Source organism: Mytilus trossulus, chromosome 8, assembly GCF_036588685.1.
Source record: "Mytilus trossulus isolate FHL-02 chromosome 8, PNRI_Mtr1.1.1.hap1, whole genome shotgun sequence".
Lineage (NCBI taxonomy): Eukaryota > Metazoa > Mollusca > Bivalvia > Mytilida > Mytilidae > Mytilus > Mytilus trossulus.
Window position 1 is genome coordinate 66,754,967 of NC_086380.1, and position 25,011 is coordinate 66,779,977.

General features: G+C 31.0%; 1 protein-coding gene across 2 annotated transcripts in view; it reads left to right on the forward strand.

Annotated features, from left to right (window-relative positions):
* The window catches only part of LOC134681291 (ATPase MORC2-like), a 58,372-nt gene that overhangs the window by 12,991 nt on the left and 20,370 nt on the right, over positions 1–25,011 (forward strand). Inside the window, exons 9-24 of one of the 2 annotated variants that reach the window (XM_063540859.1) lie at positions 1,193–1,219; positions 7,969–8,214; positions 10,344–10,386; positions 12,283–12,368; positions 12,750–12,890; positions 16,324–16,478; positions 17,909–17,933; positions 18,205–18,308; positions 19,388–19,493; positions 20,416–20,509; positions 20,896–20,934; positions 21,132–21,490; positions 21,994–22,090; positions 22,538–22,732; positions 23,843–23,933; positions 24,602–24,644. In XM_063540859.1, the coding sequence (XP_063396929.1) occupies positions 1,193–1,219; positions 7,969–8,214; positions 10,344–10,386; positions 12,283–12,368; positions 12,750–12,890; positions 16,324–16,478; positions 17,909–17,933; positions 18,205–18,308; positions 19,388–19,493; positions 20,416–20,509; positions 20,896–20,934; positions 21,132–21,490; positions 21,994–22,090; positions 22,538–22,732; positions 23,843–23,933; positions 24,602–24,644 (1,851 nt within the window). The remainder of the gene's footprint in view (positions 1–1,192; positions 1,220–7,968; positions 8,215–10,343; positions 10,387–12,282; positions 12,369–12,749; positions 12,891–16,323; positions 16,479–17,908; positions 17,934–18,204; positions 18,309–19,387; positions 19,494–20,415; positions 20,510–20,895; positions 20,935–21,131; positions 21,491–21,993; positions 22,091–22,537; positions 22,733–23,842; positions 23,934–24,601; positions 24,645–25,011) is intronic. The other variant, XM_063540860.1, reaches the window with a different exon arrangement.

A 25,011-nucleotide genomic window follows, 5' to 3' on the forward strand; every position in this document is an offset into this window, starting at 1 on the left:
CACAAAACTGTAACCTGTGTAAAAAATGTGTTCTCCCCTTGTGACAATAACACAAACAATACACATTTTTTTCAATTTTACACAAATCTGTAAATGGTGATGAAATGTGCTTTATAGCACTATACTACTTTTACTACTACTTACTTGCTTAGTTCTATTCCAGAAAAAATAAATGGGGGTTTGGGGGGGGGGTTGGAAGGCACATTGTATTAATTATACATGGGTGATAGGTATCAGAACAACTTTTCACACTATAATGCACTATAATTCTCAATTACAATTGTCTGGGTGGTGGGTGCTGACAAAAACTGCCTTCCAACCCCCCCCTCCATACATTTTTTTCTGGAATAGTCCTTAGTCCTTGCCAAGCCTCAAGACACAAAGAGCAATGACAAGACTCTTTGCTATGTAAATTCAGAAATTATTGTAAGGTTTTTGTTAATGCAAATATTGCAACTGGGTGAGTATCCAAATAATAAGCTATCACATTTTGATATTTGATGCAAATATTTTTAGCAGATTTTCTGGAAAATGCAATAATTGAACTCGAAAACATGTCTCATTTTTGTCAATTTTTCAGAGATTGAAAAAAGCAATTAAATTCAATGATTTCTGAACTTACAGTAGCTTTATTGACTTTTTAACTTAAAACATGCTATTTCACATCTGAAGGTGCTATTTAAAAATAATGGGGTGAACACTGGTTAATTGAGAATAACACCAGAATTAAGTGTTGGTTTTAGAATGTTACTTTTTATCTCGTTCAACAATGTTGATATAGCCTCTTAAATAGGCAATTTCAACAAGTTTCAGGATTTATAACTTCTTTTAGCACAAAATATACACAATGGTGTATATAGTTTGAATGATTTAAGGACGACATCAAAAGTTCAATGTAGGATGAAAAAAAAAAATCACATAGTCCTACTTTGATCTTTTGATGTCTTCCCTTACCTTCAAAACTTATAATTTAAACAGTTGTATGATTTTGTATTTTTATAAAATTAGAAATAAATTTGATACAGTTTTGAAATATCAACACAGCATTAACATTTAGAATTATCTCCCTTTAAATATTCAACCATATTGAAAAGAGTTGTCTCCCATGCTACACTATACCATGCTTTGATGAATTGATATATTTGAATACTTCAAAAGACAGTTATGTAGTGTGACATTTATATGTTACCAGGTCGTGGTCAAGGTTTCGTACAGAAAGGTAAAAAATAGTTGTACCTGAGCATGTTATTTGCTAGCTTAGAATCTCAGGGACTGAAATGGCCTACAAAAACACCAAGACTGTTCCCTTAGACATCTTAATAATACTGGTGGACCCTTAAATTTGAGCTGAGCTGCAAATTTCATATCTTATTTTTGCATGATCATGTTGAACTAAGCCACCAAACATATTCATTGCGTTTCCACTTCTAAGTTATAATTTTCTTTCCTGACTGTCATGTTTGGATACATCCTTCTAAATAAGTTTGTGACTTTAACTTGCATTCTTTAGATATGTTTATCATTTGGAGTCTTAAATGGTAATTATAACTCTCTCACCCTCCCTCCCCTAGGCCTGTTTTTGGAATGTTGTTATAACAGCTGGTATATCATAATTTTGTTATAATAAGAGGGTATATCACAGTGCATCATGTACATTCTGCACTGATACATTTAATTGGTACATTGGATTAAAGAATGGGAATAATGCTTATGAAAGTATATTAATGTGTGTTTGGCTCACTTTCCATATTTCAGTCTCTGTAGATTTTACACAATACATAAATACATGTATTAATTTAAAGTTGATATAATCGTCATCAGTTTGTTTTTATTTTTTCATTCATTAGCTGTTGTAATGCTATTATTGTTTATGTTTTATTCCTGTATGTTAGATTCCTATTTTCTAGAAATACAATTTTGAGAAGCTTTTTAGACAAGCATATATATATGACGCCCGACAAGCAAAAACGACCCTTATGGCAAAAATTATGAATTATCAGATTTTTAATTAATTAAACAGAAAATACTTATGCCAACACAATGTAAAAAATTTGAAAACGATCAGTGAAAAATTAGTTTAGAAATTTCAATTTTGGTAACACATGAAATGTGTTCTAACGTAAATTTCAACGTAACGTTGAAATCATACACTTTGACGTCGATTTAAGTTTGCTGCAATTTACTACTTTACTCTTCTCCTGGTGCTTGACAAAATGTAACCTGATATCCCTTCCTAGAATATGGACGAATTTTTTTGATACATGTATAGATGTTCCTACCTAACACGTGCAGTTCTGGATGTATGAATATCTACAGGACGAGCCAAATTATCGAACTATTATTAAGGACGATGCAGAGAATCTATCTCTTTTATTTTGTGCATTATTTTTTGGAAAATTATTTTCTGATTTATCATGAGCAACGATGAAATAATGTTACTTTCTGATACCATAGAATAGGTTTAATCTAAACAGATAAAATTGGTTTCTAATCTATCCATTTTCTAAGTAGTTTCATCGTTCTCTTGCTTACAATGTTAACAGACTTAACTTATTGATGATGATTTTTGGAAGAATTCTGTCATATGCGATTCAGTTTCAGAGTTTGATCGTCAATTTTTTTTTTAGCTTTACAAAATCTACCAAACGTTGAGTATGACCAAAGGCTTATTTTTTCTAATACTGTCCAGTTACATGTAGCACACACAAAGCAAGATAGTCAGTCATATACCGATTTTTTTCTCCTGCAATAACAGAACAGTAAAGACTTTCATTTGTTGGAATTCAAATATAAAAGAATTCTTTTTATTTTGGTAGAAATTTCAGTGTTATCTAAAATGTAATAAAAAAACAACAACACTGAAGTGTGAACTCCTGATTCTTACAGGGCACTATCTATTTTTCATGGGGTTCGTGTTGCTCAAACTTTAAATTTCTGTGTTATTTTTTGTATCACTCGTTTGATTTTAAGACATGGTCATCTGAGTTTTCTGTTTATAATTTATGATTGCACGCGTGGTGTTTGTTTATATTTATTTGATATTAAGGATCAACTTGACTTATTTTTACTCTTCTTTAAACTTTCTCAGGTTCAGATTGAATCAATTCATATTGCCGGTAAAAACACTTTGGCCATTCAAAATCAAATTGACAATAAAATTAAAATGAAATAAAGATTAAAGGAGCTCAATGTTGTAATTTATCGTGGAAGGTCAGTGTTTTGAACATTTAATCTAAAGGAGTGGAATGCATTTTGCCAATAGGGCGTTTAATACTGGTATTAACTTAAAGCCGATTCTATTGGGTGTGAAGGCAAAGGTAATATCTTTGGTTATCTTGATTCGCGACTAGCTTAATCGTGAAGTCATTTTTAGTTCAGGTGAACTACACTCCTTAAAATATAAACTCATCCGATAGATAACCAATCTATCTGTCTGTTATAAGACCAGGCTACTCCGAAAGGATTGTCGAATACTTTAGCTAACCAAAGTTATTACCCTTGCCTACACACTTAATGGAATCGGCTGTAATTAATTTAATTGTTTTAGATTTTTCATATCGGGTTTTTTTATAGCCGACAATACGGTATGTTTTATCTCAATGTTGAAGGCATATACGTACGACATGGGACTATTGTACTAGTATAAGAGTCCCACCTACGACATAAGAATATATAGATGCAAACATTATGTGCGGACAGGAAGGCGACCAGACATTTGTTCATTCTGTTCAGTGGACATATCTAGTCTATAAATGCTCCGTGTTGAAGACCGTACTTAGACCTATAAGGGTTTACCTTTTTAAATTATGACATGGATGGTGAGTTGTTTCATTGACACTCATGCTCATATTCGTCTTCTTATATCTACATCCAGTTCCATTTGTCTGAAATGCTGGTACATATGTGTCAAAAACGACTGTTTTGATTCACAAGAAGATAACACAATATGAGATTCAGAGTCATGTCTGTTATGAGGTACTGTTTATAGTAAACCATGCAGACTAGCCTATTTTTTCAAATATTGTACCATATTTGAAAATTCCCTCAAACGTCTATTAAAATTTGATATTTTCTTTGTATTTCTATTACTGTTGATGTGTTTAAACAAAGATTTTAAACGGGACTCTCCAATACTATAGGTAACAGCAATACTTACCTGTTGTCAAAAGTTTATGTAAAATTTTATTCGCTTTCGCTCTCCGTATCTAGAACGGGATTTATCTGCGCCTTTTTATTTTCATTTACCCAATAAATACGTATCTTTGCCTTTTTTGGATAGTTCATTTTTACATGTATTATCTTAAATGTTATCGTTAAATGAGAACTGCAACTGCGTGTGCAATTTCGTCCGTTTCAGATATATTTCTTGCAATAAATATATACGCATGTAAATGTTTACAAAACAAACTATAACGGACGTTAAACTAAAAGTGATTTAAACGAAAAATAACTTTTAAAAACTTTATTAAATAACATTTAAAATATATCTCGAGTAAGAAATTTCAATCTGTCGGTCTTCGTATACTAGATATTAATTTTTATGTATTACTATAATTATAATAAGTTTCGCTGGATATCGATTCGAAGTGAACTTGAAAATTTCAATATTATGCAAAAGTAAAATAGATCATCAAAAGTATGACATTTCAAGGTTGACAAAAAATATGAAGAACAACAAGATTATTTGATGTGATCTAATTATATGGTGATTTTTTCAGCTTGTGCTGCCTCAATTAGTCCTTGCTTCATGTTTACAGATCATTGTAATATATCCAGCATCATCTTTTTTGAAAATAAACGCAACATTGCAAAATTGCATTTGTTTCTGTTTCTATTTCTGATTTTTACATGGCGTTTAAAAATTCCATTGAAAGTTTATTGTCGGATTGTTAACCTAATCTATCCGTGAATTAAGAGATTTACACGATGGGTGATACAGTCAGTGACTTCTGATCATTAAGTCAAAAACATCAATTTATAAATTGTCTTCTCGTCGTTGTATAACCTTTCGTACTGGAGTTGCATATTTATTTCCAGAACTCAATTTAAGTCAAACAATATCCCGCATCTCGTTTTATTCACAATCAAAGAAAATTAAGACAAATGAAATTGAACTGCGACCATTAAATAGTATACATATATTATACAATATTGTCACAATGATTAACCAGCTTAAGCAATCTCGTGTATGCATCCAAAATTGTTAATCATTTTTTGAATAAGCTCAAGCCTCTAGCACTTTTATTTTCGTTGTTTTTTCTTCCTTTCTTTGTTGTTTTGTTTCTTCATGGCCTACCACACAGACCATTTAAGAATAAAAGATTAAAAGAATTATAGAAATCCTTGTAATGGGACGAAAATATTCATGGGACAAACGGACGGACTAAGGATGAATTGGCTTAAGGACACACAGAGGCAAAACAGTATACCCTCATTTTTTTTTTAAAGTGAATGATATAATTATTAACTGATATTTGTTTCATACTTACAGTTTTAAACGCATTGCAAATTGTTATGCCCCGCCTACGATGGTAGAGGGTCATTATGTTTTCTGGTCTGTAAGTCTGTCGTTTGTTCGTCCGTCGTACCGTTCGTTCGTCCCGGTTCAGGTTAAAGTTTTTGGCCAAGGTAGTTTTTGATGAAGTTGAAGTCTGATCAACTTGAAACTTAGTTTACAGTCATGTTCCCTATGATTTAATCTTTCTAATTTCAATGCCAAATTAGAGTTTTTAGCCCATTTTCACTGTCCACTGAACATGGAAAATTATAGTGCGAGTGGGGCATCCGTGTACTTGGGACACATTCTTGTTTGATATATTTTCTGATAAAATACTTCATTTGAACAAATGGTTTATTGTTTTATGTACAGTAGTCAATATTGCGGATTAAAGCATGGCAAAATAAAAGACTAAAAATTTCAGACAGACTTTCTTCTCTGTCGTACCTAAGTTCTTGTAAGCAAACTCTCTCGTGTGATTAACCATATAAGATTGTCCGCAGTTGGCATGCATAATGATGTTGTGCCAAATATTAGAATATTTTCTTGGGTTCTTCATACAATAACTTGCCGTATTAAAAGTATAAAAGAAATCTAGCTGCGGAAAAAAACTTTTAGTGTTTTTTTGAAAATATTTAAGTGGTTTTTTTTTCACACAACATTGGTATTATATATATTGTAGAAGGTTAATACGTAAATCATCACATATCGTGGTACTATGTCATAATGAGACTTGCTGATGTTTGGGATTTTATTATATTGTTAACAAATCATTCCTCTCAAGACAGTAAGAATATACAGCGTGTCAAAACAAGCATTTGAAAAGTTTTAATAGAAATTTATCACAAAATTAAATTTTAAATCGTAAATACGGCATTATTTTACAGAAGTATTTAATTGTATTAATATAAGAATAGACTGTTCAGTTCACATGGATAACGTTATGTTTAGAAAAAATATCTCAATTTCAACGTGCAATTTATCGGTTTGTTCTACGTTACATTCTAGCGTTGACTACCGATAACGACGTCAAATGCGATAAGGGTGGTTTTTGCTTGACGGGCGTCATATATATTATAGCATAGAATTTGTTTTCTTGCACATCAATTGTACAATTATAAAGGGAGATATACAATATATAGCTTCATTTCTTCAGTTGAAATGATATATAAGGCTATTAAGGCATACTACCAAATAACAATTTTGTTGTCAGTTTTTGATGAATTCTTTTTTTAAAAGTATATTATTGGTTCATCTTGCTGTAGATAGGTTTACATTTCGTAGTGTTAAGCTTTGCAGCGTAAAAAGTTATATTTTGCATGGTATCATGATTCAAGGCATGTCAGTTTCAGAAATTCATCTTGAATTTCCTATGGTTTTGTTTTGCCATATGAAATTGTGATTTATGTATGTTTCTTTTTGAAATTAAAACTCTTACAGCCGATTTCAATGAGTGTGTAGCCAAAGGTAATATCTTTGGTTAGCTTGCTTGTTAGCTGAACTGTAAAGTCATTATTGGTTCAGGTATACAACCCTCCTGTCAAAGTAGCATAGTCCAACAGACGGATAGATTGGTTTTTGTCAGACTAGTCTATTCTTAAAGTGGGGTTGTTTACCTAACCTAACAATGACTTCAGGGTCCAGCTAGCAAGCAAGTTAACCAAAGATATTATCTTTGGCTACATACTCAATGAAATGCGCTGCAATACCATCAACATTCATCTGTAAATAAGCATCTTTTGAATACTGTAAAGTCAGAAATTATTGCAATGTTTTTATTTTTGCGAAAAATGCGACAGATTTATCATCGCAATAATTAAACTCGCATTTAAAGTTTTTAGTATGAATCAAACAGGATTTTTCTGAATTTCGCAACAAATAAAAATTGCGTTCTGGTCTAAAAGGACAAAATCGCAATAATAAATGCACGCAATAAATCCAAGCAGCTTCAAACTTTTAGATTTTTCAGAATTATGGTTAATGATATAAAAAAAATAAAAATTAAGCTACTGTTACTTAAATGGTTTGTCATCTTGAAAAATGGTAAGAGTGACAGGGATTAGGAAATGAAATTATTTGAAATTTTTTATGCATTTGTGTCAACCTTTTTGAAAAATAAGTTGTCAGGTTTTGAGAAACATATGACTTTAGTTCTGTTTTACAGGAATGGTTTAAGACATTGAAGGAACTAACTTGTACAAACTCATTTCTTATTCAATTAGTTATCTGTATTTGCCTAGATCTACTCTCTTTAACAATGAATCTTACTCATAATATAACAAGTAATGATATATATACATGTATTTACTTACAACTTATGAATATTCAGCATTATTCAAATAATTACTGTATAGCAACACAATTATATCATGTTTATGGGCTGTGCTAATTTTTACTGCCGAAAGAATGAAAACATATGTTGTTTCATAATTTTTCTGCCATATGAATTAAAATTTCCATTATTTTTTCAGGTTGATGCCAGAAAGGAAATCATTCAGAGCCTACACAGCTATAGTGTATGAAAACCCAAGTATGAAAATTTATATTCAGGGGAAAAAAGTACGGACAAAGCGATTAGCATGCTGCTTATATAAACCCAAAATGTACAAATATTCTTCAAATCGATTCAAGACGCGAGCCGAGATGGATGTTTCCAAATCAAAAGAAGACGCTAAAAATGCTGAACATCGAGCAAAAGAAGCAGAAAGTAAAGCTAAGTATGTATGATGTGTTAAAAAAAACAACAATTCATTCCTGAGGGTGATGCAGTAAAAAAAGGACCTTCTTTTAATTTAGGGGTCTCAACCCTTATAGAGCATTTCTAAACTGTCCTAAACCTAAAATCTAACCCTAACCCATACCTACTCATAACACTAGTCCTAACTATAAACATAACCCTAACCTAAAACATCCCCTAATTTAACCATTACCATGAATGAACCCTACCACTAAAGTATAGGGACCCCTAAAGTAAAAGAAGGCAGAAAAAGCACTACCAATGATATGCATTTGTATAATTTTTGTAAGAATACATAAACATGATAGAAATGAAGAAAAACTTGAGAACTGTACATTAGAACACATGTTTAACCAAATGGCATCAATTGCATCAACATTTAAACAAGGGAAATAACAAAATCAAAGTTATCAAATTCATAGAAAAATTGCAACGTTATTGTGATATCCTAATTAAGCTTTCCTATGGTTTTGTTATGTGTTCAAGCCTTACAAGTTGGCAGCCATGTTTACTTTGGTGGATTATGGCTAGGTTAATACTTATTCTTCAATGCTTCATTTTTGTCAAGCCTTCGACTTTAGTCGAAAAAGCGAGACATAGCGATCCTACATCCCGTCGGGGTCGTCAGCGGCGTCAACAAATATTCACTCTGTGGTTAAAGTTTTTGAAATTTTAATAACTTTCTTAAACTAAACTGGATTTCTACCAAACTTGGACAGAAGCTTGTTTATGTTCATAAGATAGTATGCAGAAGTAAATTTTGTAAAAATAAAATTCCATTTTTTCGGTATTTTACTTATAAATGGACTTAGTTTTTCTGCCAGGAAACATAACATTCACTCTGTGGTTAAAGTTTTTGAAATTTTAATAACTTTCTTAAACTATACTGTATTTGTACCAAACTTATACAGAAGCTTGTTTATGATCATAAGATAGTATCCAGAAGGAAATTTTGGAAAAATAAAATACCATTTTTTCCGTATTTTACTTATAAATGGACTTAGTTTTTCTGCCAGGAAACATAACATTCACTCTGTGGTTAAAGTTTTTGAAATTTTAATAACTTTCTTAAATTATCCTGGGTTTGAACAAACTTAAACAATAGCTTGTTTATGATCAAAACATAGTATCCAGAAGTAAATTTTGTTAACAAAAAAAATCATTTTTTTGTGCATTTTACTTTTATATGGACTTAGATTTTCTGCCAGGAAACAACGCATTCACTCTGTGGTTAAAGTTTTTAAAATTCTAATAACTTTCTTATACTATTTTGGACCTGTACCAATCTTGGACAGAAGCTTGTTTAGGATCAAAAGCTAGTATCTATAAGAAAATTTTGTTAAAATTTTGTACCTGTGTATCTGTATTTTACTTATAAATGGTTATAAATCTTCCAGTTTACATAACAAACAGTCTGCAGTTAAAGTTTTTAAAACATACTGTATTTTTACCAAACTTGGACAGAAGCTTCATAGAATCATAAGATAGTATCAAGAGGAATATTTTCATTGATTTTATTCCTCTTTTGTTGAGCCTGCGATTAACAGCATATTAAAGTAGGCGAGACACTGGGTTCCGCGGAACCCTTAAGAATTTTCTAACATTGTGATGTTCATAAACAGTTGAGAGCTGCTTGATATAAATTAAAAAAATTATTTGCTTAGAATAAAGTAAGGCTAAGACCACCTTGTAAGCAATACTTTGGAATTATTATAAGATAAAATTGAGAATGGAAATGGGGAATGTGTCAAAGAGACAACAACCAACCATAGAAAAAACAACAGCAGAAGGTCACCAACAGGTCTTCAATGTAGCTAGAAATTCCTGCACACAGAGGCGTCCTTCAGCTGGCCCCTATACAAAAATATATACTAGTTAAGTGATAATGAACGCAATACTAATTTTCAAATTGTACACAAGAAACTAAAATTAAAATAACACAAGACTAACAATTTAGGCCAGAGGCTCTTGACTTGGGACAGGCGCAAAAATGCGGCAGCCCTGTTGACTAGTCAGCTTGTGCCCAAATGTAATCACTAAGTCTGTGTCCCTCTTGAACAATTTTACTATAAAAAAAACCTAATAATATTGAAATGATTTAATTTGTAGACACATAGAATCAAAACAAGGAGGATCATTAAAAGAACACAGGGTAAGGTTGTATGGATAACAGAAAATGGGTATACACCATGTCAGACAGCAAGCCACTAAAAAAACAAACTTATCAACATAGTTTTTATACGCCCGTCAAAATTTTGACAGAATGTATTATGGTATACAAATGTCCGGTGTCTGTCCGGCGTAAACATGTCGCACCGTAACTTGAGAACGACTTATCCAAATTTCATGAAACTTAAGATAGTTGTTTCTTATGATGGTCAAATGATCTGTATACTTTTTGGTGAAAATAAGATTAAAACTTTTTGAGTTACGGCACTTTGTAACTAAAACAGGGGTGTGTTTTTTTCCACATGTAGCACCGTATCTCAAAAACGATTCTTGATTATGGCTTCAAACTTTAAACACTTCTTAGTTATATTAATCCTAATATCTGTATACTTTTTGGTGATGATTCAAAATTTTATTTTTGAGTTATTGAGTATTTTGTAAAAAAGGGGGAGGGGTTTTCTACATGTCGCACCATATCTCAAAAACAATTTATGATTATTGCTTAAAACTTTACACATGTCTTTGTTATATTAATCTAAAGATCTGTATACTTTTTGGTGATGATTCAAAATTTAATTTTTGAGTTATTTAGTATTTTGTAAAAAAAAAGGGGGAGTTTTTTTTTACATGTTGTGCCGTATCTCAAAAACAATTTATGATTATTGCTTAAAACTTTACACACTACTTTGTTATATTAAACTAAAGATCTGTATACTTTTTGGAGATGATTTAAAACTTTGTTTTGGAGTTATTGAGTATTTTGTTAAACAGGGGAGGTTTTTTTTACATGTTGCGCCATATCTCAAAAATAATTTATGATTATTGCTTAAAACTTTACACACTTCTTTGTTATATTAATCTAAAGATCTGTATACTTTTTGGATTTGATTCAAAATTTTATTTTAGTGATATTTAGTTTTTGGTATAAAAAAAAACAGGGTTGGGGGTTTCACATGTCCCGCCGTGTCTCAAAAACAATATATGGTTATTGCTTAAAACTTTCTCAGAAACTATTTATGATTATTGCATAAAACTTCCACACAAGACGTCGGGCGTATCATGCGCTCATGGCGCAGCTGTTTATTTAACTCTAGTATACAAATAAAAATTTAAAAAAAATCTTGGTTCATGACAAATAGAATATATCATTCACAGTGAAGGACTGTTCCATTAAAGCATACAAAGTAACCAGAGAAGACTTTCCAAATGTTATGAATATTGAATGTTAAACACTTACAGTATTGTCCTGTGAAAATGTAAGAGGAAGACAAAATTATCTCTATAGATGGTTATCCTACTTTCAAAGGTCTTTCCATTAGTGTCATGGATAGCTTAATGTAACAGTCCTAAAATATATATTAAAAAAAAATATTTATGCAGTAACAATGTTTAAAAATGTAAGAATAGATGAAGAGTTGCGTATGTATACTCAACTGTCAAATAAAGATGCATTTGTTATAAATTCATTTATATGGAAAAATATCCATTCATTTTGAAACATTGATATATTTTAACAAAGAAGAATTTATGATAGTTTAAGAACAAAATGTTAAGGTCTAATGTAGTTTACTAACTAGTTAAGGTGGTACCCAACACTTTGACTAAAATTAATTTGGCTCGTTTAATTTTCATAAAATTTTGACAAAGTATTTACTTTGACCCTTTTACAAAAATATAAAAAAAAATCAAAAATTTTGAACCAAGCGTTTTATCAGAAAAATTACACTGGTTATATAGTAGTTTGACAAACACTAATTTTAATCATTGTGAAGCTTTATATTACCTTCACAAGGTTACGTTATTAAAACATTTAGCTGATATTACAGAGTTATCTCCCTGTAGTGTTAGGTACCACCTTAAATGTCAAATTATATTATAGGCTGAGCTGCGGAGAGCACAACAGCATGCTGCAGAGTTACGGAGAGATGCCAAGTTAAAAAAAGAGTTGGCAGACAGGAAAGAAAGGTATAATGGATTATTCAGATGCATTACACATAAATTAATAAGGGTTTTACAGATTTCTTAGAAATTTTTGATTTTATTGTATGAAGGGCTTTCCAAAAAGTAGTAAGTTCTACTATTGCCAGATGTAAAAGATAGATATTAATTAGATATAAGATGCGGTATGAGTGCTAATGAGATAACTCTCCATCCAAGTCGTAATTTGTTAAAGTAAACCATTATAAGTCAAAGTATGGCCTTCAACACAGAGCCTTGGCTCACAAAAACATTACAGTAAAATCCTTCTAAAAAAATATTAGATATATATATAAAAGATAAAACATCTGTAGGAAGAAGCCTTACAAGTATAAATTTATTAATTATTCGCATTATATTTTTTTTCAGGTCGTTAAAAGAACCCAAAACACTGAATTTTATATTTGGTGTCAATCTAGATAATCGTAGTCATGATGGAGTATTTGTATATAACTGTAGTCGTCTTATAAAGATGTACGAAAAAGTAGGACCACAAACAGATGGTGGTGTGTAAGTATAAATTTCAGTTTCAAGGATTTTTGGGTAAAATTTTGTGTAGATGAATTTAGAATTGCTTAAATTAAAAATCTGTCGGCTGGATTTGAAATGGCTGAACCAATTCCATCCCAATAATTTTTTTCTTCAAAAAAAATAATTATTTTAGACATATAATGGCTGTTTAAAAATTAAACCAATGGAGGTACATTTTTAGCTCACCTGGCCTAAAAGGCCAAGTGAGCTTTTCTCATCACTTTGCGCCCGGGGTCGTCCTTCGTCCTCTGAAACTTCTTGGCCAAATTAATCCAAACTTGGCCACAATCATCATTGGGGTATCTTGTTTAAAAAATGTATGGCGTGACCCGGCCAACCAACCAAGATGGCCGCCATGGCTAAAAATAGAACATAGGGGTAAATTGCAGTTTTTGGCTTATAACTCAAAAATCAAAGCATTTAGAGAAATCTGACATGAGGAAAAATTGTTTATTAGGTCAAGATCTATGTCTTTCTGACGAATCTGACAACCCGTTGTTGGGTTGCTGCCCCTGAATTACTGTAAACCAACTTATTTTCGCGAGTGATTTATTTTCGCGAGTAGAAAAAAAACGCGAATATAAATTGTCTGAAATGGTCAGTTGACCCCTTTAGGAGTTATTGCCCTTTATAGTAAATTTTTTAACAATTTTGCCTAAATCTTAGTTATCTTTTACAAAAATCTTCTCCTCTAAAACTACTGGGCAAAATTAAACCAAACCTGGCCACAATCATCATTGGGGTACTCTAGTTTAAAAAAAAATGTCCTGTGACCCGGCCAACCAACCAAGATGGTCGCCAGAGCTAAAAATAGAACATAGGGGTAAAATGCAGTTTTTGGCTTATAAATCAAAAACCAAAGCATTGAGAGGAAATCTGACAAGATGTAAAATTGATTATCAGTTCAAGATTTATCTGCCCAGAATTTTCAGATGAATCGGACAACATGTTGTTGGGTTGCTGCCCCTGAATTAGTAATTTTAAGGAAATTTTGCTGTTTTTGGTTATTATCTTAAATATTATTATAGATAGAGATAAACTGTAAACAACAATAATGTTCAGCAAAGTAAGATTTACAAATAAGTCAACATGACTGAAATGGTCAATTGACCCCTTTAGGAGTTATTGCTCTTTATAGTCAATTTTTTACCATTTTTTGTAAATCTTAGTAATCTTTTACAAAAATCATCTCCTCTGAAACTACTGGGCCAAGTTCATTATAGATAAAGATAATTATAAGCAGCAAGAATGTTCAGTAAAGTAAGATGTACAAACACATCACCATCACCAAAACACAATTTTGTCATGAATCCATCTGCATCCCTTGTTTAATATTCACATAGACCAAGGTGAGCGACACAGGCTCTATAGAGCCTCTAGTTTTAGACTTACACCGTTTGTAACATAAAATTTCATTGTAAATTCAACCACCAACAATTAAAAAATTTGAGTGTCCTACTATTCCCCTTCCAAATTAAAAAGGTTTTGCATAATTTTGGTCTCTAAATTAAAATTGGACCATTGTCTAGGGTACCAATTGTCATGGGATTAGGAAACTTTCATTTTTGATGACGTGGTTTTGCCAAAAGTCTACATAATCCTCTCTTCCATAACAGACAGAAATCAAATAAATAAAAAATTTTGAATATCACTATGTTTAATTGTTTAAGACTATTTCAGGGAGCATGATATGTTGTAAGTAGGTTACTGTTACTTAATACATGCTAGATTCTGGGGACAGGATATGACTCTGATTTATTTGTTATGCTCCATAGCAGAGGGGCATTAAATTTAACCCTTGTCCATCTGTTTTTCTGGCCATACATCCAGGAATAAGTTTCCATTCTATAACTTGATTCTATAATCAAATGTTTATTACCACAAACTCAGATCTAGAAAGAGTTTGGGTAGCTTCTTTTTTCCGTTCTGAAGTTCTGTCCCTTTATAATGTTTAATGCCTGCGGGAACATTCAATTTATTGATTTAAAGAGGGTCTTTCATACTGTGGATTTATTTCTTTTGTGAATACCAATATATGTGGATTGGTGAAAAATTGTCTTTTTTGTGGATTTGTCAAGTCTGTTTACAAGCCTTTAGAAAATATGTAGTTGATTGGATATTTAAATTCATGGTTTACTTCTACCAAAAACATCCCCAAAAATTTGTATCCCATGACGAATAATGTATCCAGAATTTTCGTTTATATATAATTGATATTTAAAATAAAAAATTATATTTTGGTGCATGATGGGTTTTTCAACTTTGCTTGGAAGTCTTGAGAGGGAATATTTGGTTCTGTTAAAATATTTCTGCAAATTTAAGGTTGCAAGAGGTTTTATATCTGATATTGTTATTGTCTGTGGGTTGCCTGGATTGTTTCTGCTCACTTGCTTTTATTTATTTGTTTTCATACTAAATAAATGTAATACATGCTGTGGATTCATTTTTTGTAGAATACCAATTTTTCGTGGTTACAGGTAAACCACAAATTCACCAACAAATAACGTATTTTTGTTAGGCTTTGCATACATAGATTGACCAAACCACAAAATCAAATATATCCAGGAACATGCAAGTTTTCAGCAATCCACAAAAAATGATACCCAAGAAAATAAAGGAATCCACAGTAACTAAAATTGATTCTAAAGGAAATTTGCATTTAAGGTGGTACCCAACACTTTCACTAAATTTAATTTGGCTCGTTTAATTTTCATAAAATTTTGACAAAGTATTTATTTTGACCATTTGACACAAATAAAAAAAATTTAAAAAAATATCAACCAACTGTTTTCTCAGAAAAAATCCACTGGTTATATAGCAGTTTGACAAACACTACTTTTGATCATTGAATAGCTTAATATTCCCTTAACCCTTTCCTCCATAATGACGCCTTTTGACGCCACCCCCCTTACTCCATAATGACGCCTTTTGACGCCTGTGTAGTACCTCAGTTGAAACACTTAGACTACAAAGTGTCTGCAGTTGACTTAATAAAGTTTGTATCCAATATGAAAAGGAATATCATAGGAATATCTGACTTAAATTTATTTGATGAAATAGTTGTTTTTCACAATGCCTTAATACTTCAAAGCATAAGTTCAGCATTTTATCAAAAAAATTCTATGCGAATCAAGTATGCAAAAAAAAAATTCAATGGAGGAAAGGGTTAAAAAAACAATGTGATTAAAACATTTAGCTGATTTTACAGAGTTATCTCCCTGTAGTGTTAAAGTATCACCTAATCTTGATGCTGAGATTTAAAAGATAACTGATGCTGAAAATTGTCTTTATAAAAATATTTTGTGGAGTAACTTTTACAAAAATAAAAATAACATTTGTTTATTAAGATGTTGGCTCTGCAGATAATTTACAAGTTACTTTTATAATGTGTATTTTTCATTGTACATTTCAGTTTTTGCAGTGGTATAGTAGGAATAGTAGATATACCATACTTAGTATTAGAACCCACACACAACAAACAAGATTTCGCTGATGCTCGGGAATATCGACATATGATGAAAGCTATGGGGGAACACATGGAACAGTATTGGAAAGACATTGGAATAGGTTGGTTTTATTGTTAACTTTTGGAAATTATCCTATAATTATTCTTAACATACAAAAAAAGGGAGCATTGAATATTAAAAAATTTGTAAGGGTTCCACAGAACCCAGTGTCTCGCCTACTTTTGCTGTAAATCGCAGGCTCAACAAAAACGAGGAAAAATATTCCTCGTGATACTTTCTTATGATTGTAAGAAGCTTCTGTCCAAGTTTGGTAAAAATCTAGGATAGTTAATTAATGAATCTAACAAATGTTTTAAAAACTTTAACTGCAGACTGTATGTAATGTTAACTTGAAGAAAATCTAAGTTCATTTTAAGTAAAATACAGTAAAAAATGGAGTTATCTTTTTACAAAATTTACTTCTGGATACTATCTTATGATCATAAACAAGCTTCTGTCCAAGTTTGGTTGAAACCAAGGATAGTTTAAGAAAAATATTTAAAGTCTAAAAACTTTAACCACAAAGTGAATGTAATGTTTCCCCGCAGAAAAAACTAAGTCCAATTATAAGTAAAATACTGAAAAAGTGGAATTTTATTTTTACAAAATTTACCTATGGATACTATTTTATGATCATAAATAAGCTTCTGTCCAAGTTTGGTACAATTTCAAAACCAGGATAGTTTAAGAGAGTTATTAAAATTTTAAAAACTTTAACCACAGAGTGAATGTAATGTTTCCCTGCAGAAAAACTAAGTCCATTTAAAAGTATAATACGGAAAAAATTAATTTGTTTTTTTACAAAATTTACTTCTGGATACTATCTTATGATCATAAACAAGCTTCTGTCAAAGTTTGGTTGAAACCAAGGATAGTTTAAGAAAGATATTAAAAGTCTAAAAACTTTAACCACAGAGTGAATGTAATGTTTCCCCGCAGAAAAAAACTAAGTCCATTTATAAGTAAAATACGGAAAAAGTGGAATTTTATTTTTATAAAATTAACTTCTGGATACTATCTTATGATCATAAACAAGCTTTTGTCCTAGTTTGGTAGACATCCAGTGTAGTTTAAGAAAGTTATTAAAATTTCAAAAACTTTAACCACAGAGTGAATATTTGTTGACGCCGCCGACGCCGCCGACGCCGACGGAATGTAGGATCGCTTAGTCTTGCTTTTTCGACTAAAGTCGAAGGCTCGACAAAAAGCACACATTAAACAAAGAACTTAGAATTTATTACCAAATTTGAAAATTGAAGACAGAAAATGAGGTTTGATGTCTGTATAAAAAAGAAAATAAAATTTTGATTTAAAAAAAAAAGGAATTTTGTCTTGCCTGTATGACGGTTATAGGTATTATGATCCGATCAAACACAAATCAAGTTTAAATTTGGTTGGTTTCACTTTTACCTTTCTAGAGTTATTCCCCTTAACAAATGGAAAAATAAATGAATATAAGAATTAACAATACTTTGTCATTTTCTTTTACAGGTAACCAAGGTGTCACAACATTTTGGTAAGTAATTGCATCCATTTGTACAATATTTGTTTATCTTTGTTGAAACCAAATTATTCCATTTATTCACTAAAAAAAGGTCATTATTTTTAAATCTACATCATTAAATTAGAGAAACATATTATTTATTTATTTTATAACTGTAGAGTACAGGATAGTTCTGTTGCCAAATTTTCATACATTTTAGATAGATATGTAGCTCAGTATATGAAATATAGATTTGATGAAATTTACCATTGAACATTAAATAATTTAATGTTTTGTGTTGCAGGGAAAACTTTGGCTATGTTAGTCATTCATGGAAGGACCCACCATCAGTGGATATCAAATTCCAGAGAAAACGTGCCATGCAGGTTAACACAACCTTACAATGTGGTAGGTAGATTTCATATTTAAGGTGATTCATACCACTACAGAGAGATAACTCTGTAATAACCTGCTGAACCTTTTAATCTTTTGTTGTTATGAAATATTAAGCTTCTCTATTACCAAAATTAGTGTTTGTCAAATTGCTGTATATCCAATGATTTTTTTTCCGTAAAAGTGTGTGGTTCACCATTAATATTTTGTCAAATTTTATGAAAATTAAACCAGGCAAATTAATTGTTTGTCCAGTTGTTTGGTACGACCTGAAATGGAGGGAAAATGCAGTCTGAATCAAATATTCAGATGAATAAGGGTTAGATTTCCAGGAAATCCAGGCTTAAAAATATTGAACTTATATTCTGTATCCCACTGGATGCAATGGAATAAGCTATATTTTACACGAAAGCCAGGAAAAATAATAGTCATTTATATTCACCAAGATAAGGATATGATTAAACATCTATAGGCAAATGAAAATGGATAATCTATAGCTCAAAGAGCCTTGAAATAACTTGTAAACACATAAACTTGCAACCATTTGTATTTAGAAGTGTAATTATCATACTGAGACTATTAATTTAACCAATCAAAATGCTGAATTTCGTATTAAGGTGGTACCTAACACTATAGGGAGATAACTTTGTAAAATCAGCTAAACGTTTTAATTACGTTGTGTTGTAAAGGAAATAATAAGCTTCTCAATGATCAAAATTGGTGTTTGTCAAACTACTATATAACCAGTGTAATTTTTCTGACAAAAGGGTTGGTTCAAAATCTTTGAATTTTTTTTGTTTTTTGTTATAGGGTCAAAATAAGTACTTTGTCAAAATTTTATGAAAATTAAACGAGCCAAATTTATATTAGTGAAAGTGTTAGGTACCACCTTAAGAGCACAAATTTAGTAATACGAGGACTGAGTAAAGATTAAATCGTGGTCAATCTTTATTAAAAGGATTTCCTCTAACAGCAAAATACATCTTGGAGTTAATTTGAAAAAATTATTTCCCCGACTTTTTATAAGAACTTTTGTGTTTGATTTATTTCTGCAGTTTTTGTTGTAATTTACCATTGATCTTTTTTCATTGTAGATAATTGTTTGAAATGGAGAATAATCCCATTCTCCTCTAATAATATAAGTAAAGACTTTAGTGATGATTGGATCTGTGACATGAATGCAGATGTTCAGCATAACAAGTACGTATATAGAAATACTGGGGATTCATTATTATTGTTAAATACCATTTTCATGAATTTAGGTAAGCCACAATTTGACAAATTTTGATGTTCAACAAAGAAACATTATTCTAAAAGCTTGATTTCAAGACATTAACAAAACCAACCACAAAATCAAATATCCCTGATAGTTTTCTTGACTCTACTGTAGGTATAATCTTGTACTGTCAGGGCTGTAGTGGCCTGTTGGTTTAATGAAAAAATAAAGTGGGGTATGATTACCAATCAGAAAACTCTTCAATAGAGACCAAATGACACAGAAATTAACAATTATAGGTCAGGTACAGCCTTCAACAATGAATAAAACCCATTCCACATAGTCAACTGTAAAAGCCCTTGAAATGACAAATGTAACACAATTCAAACAAAAAAACTAATAGCCAGATTTATGTTCAAAATAATGAACAAAAACAATTATGATATTAGCAAGAAATGACAACCTTTGAATTACAGGCTCCTGACTTAAGTTGTTTATCTTCAATAAACACTAACCTGTCAGTACTGTAGTAGGGAATTCAATTCCTGATAGTAGCAAGAAAAACAGTTGGTAAAGAGAGCCATCTTTGTTGATTATCTCACTTGCTGACATTAAAGCAGAGAGGACGTAGAAACCATGGTTTAGTTGCCATGACAACATGGTTATGGACATCTCTTTAACATATTAGTACATTAGATTAAAAACAATTCATCAGTTCTATTTCTTTCTATAGATTGACAATTTACTATGGTAGGTGCTTTTCTCCACTATACAGGCTCTCTAAACAGTTTTAAAACTGGCTGTCATGAAATCACCAAGATTGCTAGAAATTGCATTAAAACAGTTATAAATAATCAATCAGGATGTGATGGGAAGTTAATGCATCTGCTATATTTCTATTTTTAGATGTAATCAAGCTGAACAGAAGTTGAATATACCAGAAGGTCAATTAAAAAAGTTGGTTAGATCTCAGGAACAGAAACAGAAGGACATAGAAGAGGTTTGTTACTAGTTATTACACCCCCACCCCCTCTCAGTGGAAGTGTTATATAATGTTACCCTTGTGTGTCTGTATGTCCCAAAATTAAATAAGATTAAGAAACACAGACAGAAATGTAAAAGAAAAAACCTAACAACTCTGCAACATTAATGACTGAAAATAACAGAGATGAATGCAGATACTCCAAAAAGGGGTTTGCATTTCCTGCCTGCACTTTTGGTACCTGATGTGTTCCTCATAGCAACGCATACAAAACAAAGATTATTAGTCAGTAATACATGCTTGTGAGGATGTTCCAGAAATGATGTGTGCTCTGAATGACTCATTAAAGAGTTTGAAAAAAAATGTAATGGTTTTAGAATTCAAGCATATTCTTTTATTTTTAGGATATACGGAGGAAAACAGAACAGTTAGAGAAAATGCAGGTAATTATTGCATCTAAATGAAATAATAAGATAAAAATGCATAAACTTTTGCTATAAGTAAGATATTTTGGGTTGATGCAAGGAAATTAAACGATACATTTTTGCAAATCAAGACTGTACGCAGTTAAAAGTTTTCAACATGAGAGAAACAAAAATTTAAAACAATGTAATAGAATTAAATTAAAATATTTTAATAGAAAAAACAGTCATCATCTCGACAAGCCGAGGAAAAGGAAAGAAAACGAAAGGAAGATGACGATAGAAAGAAACAAGAAGAACTTGAAAGGCGGAGAAAAGAAAAAGAAGAAGCCGAAAGAAAAAAGGAACAGGCTAAAAAAATGAGAGAAGATGCAGACAAAAAACGAAAAGAAGATGCTGAAAGACGGCGGAAAGAAGAGTTGGACAGAAAAAAGAAATTAGATGCAGAAAGAAAGAGAAAAGAAGAACAGGAAAGAAAGAAGAAAGAGGAAGCAGATAGAAAAAAGAAAGAGGTGTCAGAAAGAAAAAAGAATGAAGAGGTTGAAAGGAAAAGAGAAGAAGCTGCTGAAAAGAAAAGGTAAAATTGTGGGGTTTCAAATAAGTTTTTCACACTTTCTCTCTTCATGCTTGAAGATATTAATTTGATATTTGTTGCAATGTTTTATCATATGGTATATACTTTAATTATAACAAGTTACAGATAAAGTTTGAATTTTTTTCTGGTCTGATGATTTTGTGCAGAGTTATGGACCTTAGAAAATTCACTCAAATACACAGTTTTCCTCTCTTTTTTTCAGTCATGCTTGAAAATATTGATTTGAAAATGTTTTATAATGACAAGCAACAGATAAAGTTTGAATGTCGTTCCGGTCTGATGATTTTACGCAGAGGCACCTAGAAAATTCACCTAAGTAATCGGTTTTCAACACTTTTTTTCGTCAAACTTAAAGATATCGACTTGATATTTGTTTTAAAGTTAACACCATGACAAGTTATAGATGAAGTTAAAATTTATAATGTGTAGGGGACTATATATTGCCATACAATACTCACAGAATGCTTGTTGATATTATTCTGTAGGTTGGATGCAGAAAAGAAAGCTGAGGCAGAAAGAAAAAAAGAAATAGAAAGGAAGAAACAAGAGGCAGAGAAGAAAAGAGAACAGAAAAGATTGAGTGTAAGAGGATAATTTGCATCCACATTTTATATAATATCGGCTTTAAGAAAATTTAAGTAAATGGTCAGCAAGTACAAATTTTCTTGATATTCATAACTGTAAATTAATAAATCATTACAAATGTGAGTTAATGTATTGCTATTTCAGGAATTACTGTATACATACATCAAAAATAAATTTCGGGACACATCCTTAAATTCCAACGTAACAACTTTTATACAATAATTCGTTAACATAAACTACATTTGAGAAGAATCCATACTTTTGGTTGGTTGAATAAACTCTTGAGACATTTAGAATGATAGTGCACCTGTTTTTAAGCGCTTTATACAAAATTTGTTTTGGTCAAATCTTTTTACACCATAATAGAAATACTAAAAGGAGCATTTAATTCTTGAAATAAATTTCAGTCACAATTTTATGTTTCTATTTAACTTTTACACACAGGCAAGTAAAAGAGCTGCTTCCCCTATACTACAATCGTCAAGGATCACACCGACATCATCGGCGAAGAAGGCTAAGATATCTTCACCTGTTGATTCAGATAGCGATGGATACGTTCCTACAAAGAAGATGAAATCTGATGTAGATTCAACGCCCTCTAGACGAGGGAGAAAAGCTATTAATAGAAATATTGTGGAAGTAAATTGAATTTCTGTGAAAATCCTTTTATTTGTGGGTACCAATTTTCGTGATTTGAGGAAATTTTCTATGTTCGTGTGTTCTTAAATTCATGGATTTTAGGTTTTAGATCTTTCCATGGCTTGATTTGAACAACAGTTGTTATGTTCGGTAGGATATTTGAATTCGTGGATAAAGCCAGCAATGAAAACCACTAAAATTGGTACCCCATGAATAAAAGTACTTTCACAGTATTTATCTTAGGGTTTTCAAAGTATTTGTAATAAAAGGGAAGAAAGAAAATAACGTATGGATTAAACTTATTGCAATTGAATGCTGATTTCGGGGGTTTTCAATTGTTATTTCAACTTGGCAAAAGGAAAATAAATTAAGCATCCATAAATAAATATTGAAAGCTTTGTCAAAATGAAAAGGAGGTGTTGTTTAAAACAAAATTTAATGACTTAGAGCAAAAGAATACACGTGTTTGTTTCCAACCTCTCTGCCAACTATAGAATGATTTATGGCTTTGTCAAAAAAATATTGAAGAAATAGAAATATGTGTTTTTAAAGTCGACTTTAAATCCATTTTTCACTTACTTATTAAGTTAATATTGTGCTTTGATATCCAGGATCAGTCATAACATTTGAAATTGCAGATGTTGAAGGGTATACACCTTATTACTATTTGTAAATCTATCCTGCTTGAACTTTTGACATGATACAACAATCACTTTTTCATTGTGGCGTCAGATATTTTCTATTATGATGTAAAAAGTTTAAGAGAACTTTTGTGATGTCCAGTAATTGGGGACAAAGAGCGATAAGGTGTTTTATTATTGGAAGTGTAGTGTGAATCAGGATCAAAGATGATATTTTTGTGTTAAAATTTTTATGGCTACTTACAACAGTCTTTTTCAGCATCAGTATAAAAACAACATAAGTTCAAATCAATGTCAGAAAAATATCAAATTTTGTAGGTTGAACACAAAACTGTGTAGGGCTTTTCCTCTACCAGATTCAAAGCCTCATCCAAAAAGTTGAGATATTTTTTCTGACATAGACATTATTAAGAGCCCTAGTAAAAATATACTTCATATCAAATTCAACAGTTTCCACTTTATATTACAGTCGTCGTGTGATGATTCTGATGCAGTAGTCGACACAAGGTCGGAGGATGATGACATGGGAATTGTATCTACAAATGACACTGACAATGAAGGTAAGAGTTATCTCCCTTATACCATTTAAGAATATCATTAAAAATGTCGTCCTTAGTTTGAAATTCACTTTTATCACGTTTAAAAGTGGCTGCACCCAAGTTTTTGTGTAGGACATTTTGGTTGATTATGATTTGACCTTCAGATGGAGACAGGTTGTGCATTTGAGCATCCTTTTATATTTGCTAAAAGAACAGAATGCTGAAACTTAAAAGGTTAACAAAGTAGTAGACAGGAAGAATCATTTCATTGATTCTCTTCACAAAACCTTTTTATACAGAAAAAAAGATGATTTACATATATATAACATTAAAACAAACAGACCTCTAAAAACCATCACTACATTATTGCATTTGCTTGCCTATCTATAATATTATTTTGTATACGTTAAAACTATGAGGTCATCTGATGTCTAATTAGATGGTGGCTATCTTTAAAAGTGAAATTATTAAAAATGCTGCAACTTTTTTACTTTTTAATGCATTGTGTAATGTTTCATGTGGAACTTTTTTAATTCTTGTAAATATTTTAGTATTTCATAAACTTTTTACCTCTATATTGTATTTTGAAAGTAGGCTTTTTTTTGCTCTTTGGTCCTGTTGCGGTTTTTCTTTCACACATTTTATTACTTATAGGAAAGCTGATTATAATATATATGTTTCTGTTACAGGGGAAGTTGGTACAAAGATTGAAGCAAGAATTAATGATAAATGGTAAGTTTTATGAAGTGATAAGATTATAACATATTTTAGTTTAGATTTAGGTTTACAGTCCATTTTATAATAAATGTTAGGGCCAAATATTAGTCTGGTTTTTAAACTTCTTGAAAACTACTGGTTTAAATGAAATTTAATTTGTGGTTATCTCCCCTTGATTGTAAAATATTTTATTTGTAATAAATATGAAGTTTGTGAAATTAATTTCATTTCAAATATTTGTGTTTGTTAGAGAAATGAAATATTGAAGGTGTTTAATATCTCTTTGAATGATGACTTTTGATCAAAACCATTTTTATTCAGAAAACAAAATAAGAAATATACTTTTACAGTCTGCACCAAAAACTTTTTTTGACTTTTAGTC